Source organism: Antrostomus carolinensis, unplaced genomic scaffold (genome assembly GCF_000700745.2).
Source record: "Antrostomus carolinensis isolate BGI_N321 unplaced genomic scaffold, ASM70074v2 scaffold48400, whole genome shotgun sequence".
NCBI lineage: Eukaryota > Metazoa > Chordata > Aves > Caprimulgiformes > Caprimulgidae > Antrostomus > Antrostomus carolinensis.
The window spans coordinates 23,094-29,158 of record NW_010288669.1 but is presented as its reverse complement, the minus strand read 5'-3'; the positions used below and the strand labels follow the sequence as shown (position 1 = coordinate 29,158).

Here is a 6,065-nt window from a genome sequence, read left to right as displayed (position 1 = left end):
GGGCAACGTTTGGAGCGCTGCAGACGGAGGAGTGGGGACTGTTCATGCACATCTGCGACGTGATCAACGCGTCGGAGGAGGGGTGAGCGGGGCAGGGGGCTGCGGACCCGGGGGGCGAGAGGCACCGGGTCCCGGTGTCAAAGGGACCGGCAGTGCCGTGACCGGCCCCCTTCCACTGTGGGGAGTGAGAAGAGCTAGTTGTCTCAGAGGTAGCACAGGGCAAAATCGATCAGGCGGGTGTGACGCGTGTAAAGTTGCCCACAACGAACTAGCAGCCGGGAGCAGGTACCTTTGGTTCCTAGGTAAGAGTTTTACCTCACACTCAGCCATCAGCACTTGTAGAGATGAGACTTGTAGGCCCTTCCCCATAGACAAGCGCTAGAGAAAGGTATTAATGTTGATTTCTAGCCCAAGTGCAACATATTTTGTATAACCTGTACTGTTTCTCAGGCAGAGTGGGACTTGGCAAAACCCAGCCTGGAACAAAACCCTGAGTATTTGATTGGCTACAGCACTATTTAAAACTCTGTGCTTTTAACTTAATCAAGAGTTTTCCACTATGCAATTTCTCAGCCAACCTACACAACAGCAGGAGTGAAACACTGGCTGGGTTTCTGTCCAGTGGAACCCGTCATATCAACACGTGTACCTGTGGTTCCTGGGACAGAGGTGACCTCTGATTGAACAGCCACATTCTAGTTTTTTCAGCCACTTGTGCTTCTTTGTTCTTGCCTGTAAAGGGGGAGAAGGAAATCAATTCTTGTGTAAGATCTGCTTCAGCATTGCATTGCAGGAACTCGCAGGTAGCAGTGGCCTATTTTAACACTGACTGGAGAGCTTTCTCCTAGAGAATTACGTGTGCCTTAGTTTCTGCACATGTATCTTCTTTTATATCAGCTTTTCCTTTCATTTTTATAAATCCCACCCTCTCACCTGTGGCTCTTAGACTAATAATCATTCTGGTCATTGCCATAAGCAACAGCATGCCTTGACACTAAGCGTTAGTTTTTACGTGGAGCTACTATGCAACAGAGCTTTTTTTAATAAAGTGTTTCCTCTTGTGCACAGCTTGTGCTTACAGAGGAACTCCTTAAAACTTCCTCCTAGGCAACTACTACAAGTCACAGTCTGTAACAGGATTCTAGGAACAGCAGAACTCTTGTATGTAATTAAGCTGATAATAATTTTAATGCAATGTCCAGCTCCTGACCAGAGCATTTCCAGGTGCCTCAGTAAGAGAAGCAAGAATCAGGAGTGGAATAGTAGTAGTACAGCTTTCTGCAAGGGAAAGTTTTCTTCTCCACTCTCATGTTCCCATCCATCCTTTGATGCTCTGCTGATATGACTGGGCATAACATAGGATTAAGAAAAATAGAGAAATCTCTGCTTTTTTTTCTGATGAAGTACAACAACATTTCAAACTGAAAAATGCAGTAATGGCAAATACACATTTAATTTCTTTGTCTTTGAAATACTTTAAAGAAATATTTCTTTTTTTTTTTCTTACTGAGACATCGTATTTATGCCTATTGCACCATCTTGGATTCTAGAGAGATCCTAAAGAGACTTTAGGACATCTTGTTTTTGTTGATCATGAGTGTTGAGCTGGCCCAGGTAATTGTACACTATAGATAGCCCATATTAATCAAGCAAAACTGTTTCCCATATGTGATCAGCTTGATACCATCTTCCGCCCTTTTCCTCCTACATAAATAGTTAAAGGATATGGGGTATAAATATAGAACTCAAGATGGCTGGGCTAGAAATGCCACTATCTCTGGGGTGGAATGGGTTGTCAATCTTTACATGGTAATTTACTCAGATGAGTTAAAAGCTTCCTGCAATTGTAAGATTGGAAGTTAGCCGAGACACCCCTACTCCTGACAGCACTCCCAGGAGAGTATTTTTTAATTGCATCCTCTATGAAATATAGGTACCAGTCAACTCTTGATACAGCTGGCAATTGTTATTCTCTTTCATAGAAACAAAAGCTAGATAAGTAAGTCTGTTGTACAACAGTGAAATAATATAATTTTGGAGGAGACTTTGCAGAGGAGAATAACTTGATTTCTCTGTACAAGTCTCTGGAGTAATGCACAGTCTGCAGTAACAAACCTGATTCACTGCTTTGTTACTCTGGCTCAGTGCTGAAATGATTTTGCTGAAATCAGTGGGGCAATTGCTCTAGTTTTATGTGGGTGTAAATACAGGGATGAATTTGGTCTCATATCTTGGGCCAGTATTTTTGGCTCTTGGATGAAGTTACAAACTAGAAAAACAGTCTTAACTTCACTGGTAACTTTTCCTGCTTAATCTCTTGTCACAGGCCTAAATACGCAGTTAAAGCACTAAAGAAAAAGCTTACCAAAAACTGCAACCATACGGAGATCAGGCTTACCCTGTCTGTAAGTACAGCTATATTTATATTAATTAGACATGAAGAAGGAAAAATTTTAAACGATAAGGTGGCATGCAAATTATCTCTGACACAACTCTCCAGGATGTTTTCTGTCTTTGTTGTTTGTGTGTATATCACTACCGCAGTGCAGATCAGATATCTACTGGTGTTCCATAGAGTCCTCAATGATGCAAATTCTTAAATTTACTGATGCATTTTTGGTTGTTTGGTTTTTTTTTTTTTTAAACCTGTACTATGTAAAAGTAGTATAGGTCTTATTTACTCTAGTGACTGTCCCACTGTGAGTGCCTTACCTGTTTGTGACAGATGCAGAGGTGGGGATATTGCGTAAAAGCTACAGCTGACCATTCTGTTACTCACCTTGTGGTCCTGATAGTTAAACTAAGCGATAGTTTAGATTACTGTGCAATACCTGTTTTGTAAAAGTAAGTGTTACATATAAATGAGAAACTTGAATGAAAGGATAACAATGGTGAGTTAAGCAAGGGAGTAAGACACAGGATAAGCTATGTAAGATTCAGATAGTATAACTAAAGGTTGGAGTGTCTGGGAGTATCCTCAGTTGAGATAAACCTGGCTTCCAGAATCTGTCAGTGTTTCTGAACTATCCCAGAGTTTGGGAAATGTTGTGATTTCAGCCCACTTAATATTTACCAGAGTATGTTAACATAGTTCTCTGTTTTCTGCTACACTGATAATATAGGGAGTAGCAGGAAGTTCCTAACACTGTCATAAGTCCAGAGTTCTCTACCTGAATTACTCTTGACTAACAATAGTATATCTGGGAGAAGAATCATTCTATTTGTATTTGAAGTAGCTGGGGATTTGTGTCTTCCATTATTTGTCTAGAAGTATTTTCTTCACAGTTTCCTTTTTTGAGGTTATAGAGGCCTGTTTGCATTATACTCTGAGTACTATTACTCATGAGTTTGGTATTTGTTGTGCAAAATCATTATCTATATTAATATGTGCTGAGAAGTGATTAAGGAAGATAGGTGATTGATAGTGTCAAATTGTAGGTCACTTAGCAATTGCCCAAATGTCTCCTGACAAGTTAGAGATGCAGATAAATGTGTTAAACGTACTGATGTATACCTTCAGCTCATTCCATTTCCGCACTTCTTTCCTGGCTTCCTCCTCCACTGTCTCATGAGTCACCTTTTTGTGTGTTCTATGTGTTTGCATAACAGAAACACTCGGTTGGTTTCCGCTGTAATTGCAATCCCTGTATCAGATCTGCGCTCTTTCTCCTACAGTCTTTGTGCGCTCAGGTCCTTTTCTGAATATCTGACGCAGTCAGCTGGAGTTAGGATAACCCAGTGCTTAGATTTAGGAGCCTTTCTTTGCATATTTACTCTGCAGATATATCCAAGGTGACGTTATAGTTTAGCTCTTAAGAACATAAAAGGGAGAGAGGTGTATCCAAGGAAGAGCATGATCATGTTGACTTGGAAGCTCATTGTATTTTCTCGTAGATGGAGTGTGTACCAGGTGTCAGTTGTGCCCAGCTTCTGTTTTCTGACTGTAGGTTTTTTCTCCCCGAGTTCCTTAATTTTTTATTTATTTTTTTTTTAAATAAGTGCTAGCCTTTCCTCTGTCTCTCTTCCTGCTTTTGTTCTTATGTAAGATCTTCCATCCATGCCTCTCCCTCTGCCCCTGGCTCCTTTCCTTTCTCTGGTTTTCTACCAGCACTGCCATCAGTGTAGCACGTGTGAAACCTTTTCTTTGATGACCTCATTGCTGACCACGTATATGACCTTTAACTACTTTGTTACCAAATCAGTTTTTCTGTGAGCTGTATCTTCTGGTTTAGGTTCTCGATTGCCTTAATGAAATTGTTCCTATTTCCCATTTTGAAATGCTTAGATTGGAACAGCAAATCATTGCAAATGGAAAAACAGAAATAATTTTCAATTCCTAAAACATAAGCCCTTCCCTCCGTGTGCAACTCTTGCCTCTTAAAAATTTTTTTTTTTCCCAAATTTCTACAAAAATAAGGGCTCTTTTTTGATGAACTGTAAGTTATTTCCTGTGTTTCTTACAAAAAATGTGGTCCTCCAGCGTTTAAGAATCTGCATCAAATTTGTTTCTCCTACCTACAATAGATACAGCTACGAAGGCAACAGATCTACAAATCACTTTTCTTTTGAAATGTACTTTAATCCACTTTTATTACTGAACTTTGAAATTATGGAATTTAATCTTTCTAATTAAACTGCTTAAGGACCTTATTCCCAGAGAATACACACAGAGTGAGATGTGAAAGTCTTCATCTGAAGTAGCACAACTGCATGTGTTAGCCCTGATTCTGTCATCGAGACCTGTTGAATCCCAGTAGTGTCTCCCTCCTGGCTCACAGACACTTATTTATTTACTTGGAGGAAGATGGGTGAGTGCCAGCTGTGTAACGTGATGGCTGTGGCTTAACTTCATGTACTGTGATCTTCTGAAGTTACCTGCTGCTTGTGGAGTCACGTGGATCAGGGTGTGTGTCTGTCAGCCCCTGGAGTTGCTTCATGCAGAGTCTTTGATAAAGCCAAGCGATCAGGCTTGGCAGTGATGATTTCACAATTGGAGGGAAGAGGATTAGAACTTTTAGGCAGGAATCTAACAATGTGTGTATGTGTTTATTTGACTCCTTATGACTAATAGACTTTGGATACGTAAACTCTGTTTACATAGTGAACACTGAGACACCTGTTCAGTTGTCTCCATAGAGGTCCCTTGATTTTGTAAATCATTGACTGTAGTGCCCCAGTTCTGAAGCCTGTGAGGTCTTAGGATCTGAACAGCACATGGGGAAGTAGTGTATTGAATGTGTCTCTCTCTGTACCTGTGTCCACACACACACTCTTACGTACAAAGCAGTGGGCAGAAATTTAAGATGGAATTAGTGTTTCATTTCTGCATTATATTGTTGGTAAATTTTAAAGGAAGTAATTTGTCAGGTTTAAATTTTGGAGTTTGTTTGGGGTTTTTTTTGCCTGAGGCTTTTTCTATTTTTCCTTCTAATATTCTGTAAGTTTTCAGATATAAAAAAAAAAAGTTAGCATGGCAAATACGGCCTTCAGATTTTCCTTTGTTCAATTAATATTTCACAAAGCAGAGGATATAAAAAACAAAAACATGAGAGACCCCTTCAGTTCCTCAATCAAAAAAGTCCTAGTCAATTTTATTACACTTTATGGTATATGTGGGCAAAGAGAAAAAGAAAAGGTTATTGAGTGGGAGCAAAAAAAATCTATATTTCAGTGCTTTTTATTTATATATATATATATACACACATATATATATATATCTCATTTGAAAAATGCAAGACTCTGGAAAAATTTGTTTTTGAAATGCAGAATCTTGGTAAAGCCTACATAGCCACTACTGTAATTGATGAGTGGCAGCTGAAAAAGCTGCTCATATAGGTTTCTTTTAAGTGCTGGCACTTGGAAATAGAGTCTTGTTCAAAACTCTACTGGGTATACATCAGAATATGTTTAGTAGAGTGTAATCCTGGAAATGGATTAATGTCTTGTTCCTTTTGAGTCAGAAATACAAAGAAGCAAACTGTTCATCTGTGTTTTCTTGCATTCACCTTAGGTCCGAGAAGTATCCATCACAAACTATATCCATTTCTTACAGCTTTATGGACCAT

At 39.5% G+C, this 6,065-nt stretch overlaps 1 protein-coding gene across 1 annotated transcript in view; it reads left to right on the top strand.

Annotated features, from left to right (window-relative positions):
- Positions 1–8: 8 nt before the first annotated feature.
- The window catches only part of TOM1L1 (target of myb1 like 1 membrane trafficking protein), a 23,806-nt gene continuing 17,749 nt past the window's right edge, over positions 9–6,065 (top strand). Inside the window, exons 1-2 of the mRNA XM_010167391.1 lie at positions 9–82; positions 2,327–2,405. Of these exons, the coding sequence (XP_010165693.2) occupies positions 45–82; positions 2,327–2,405 (117 nt within the window). The 5' untranslated portion in view covers positions 9–44. The remainder of the gene's footprint in view (positions 83–2,326; positions 2,406–6,065) is intronic.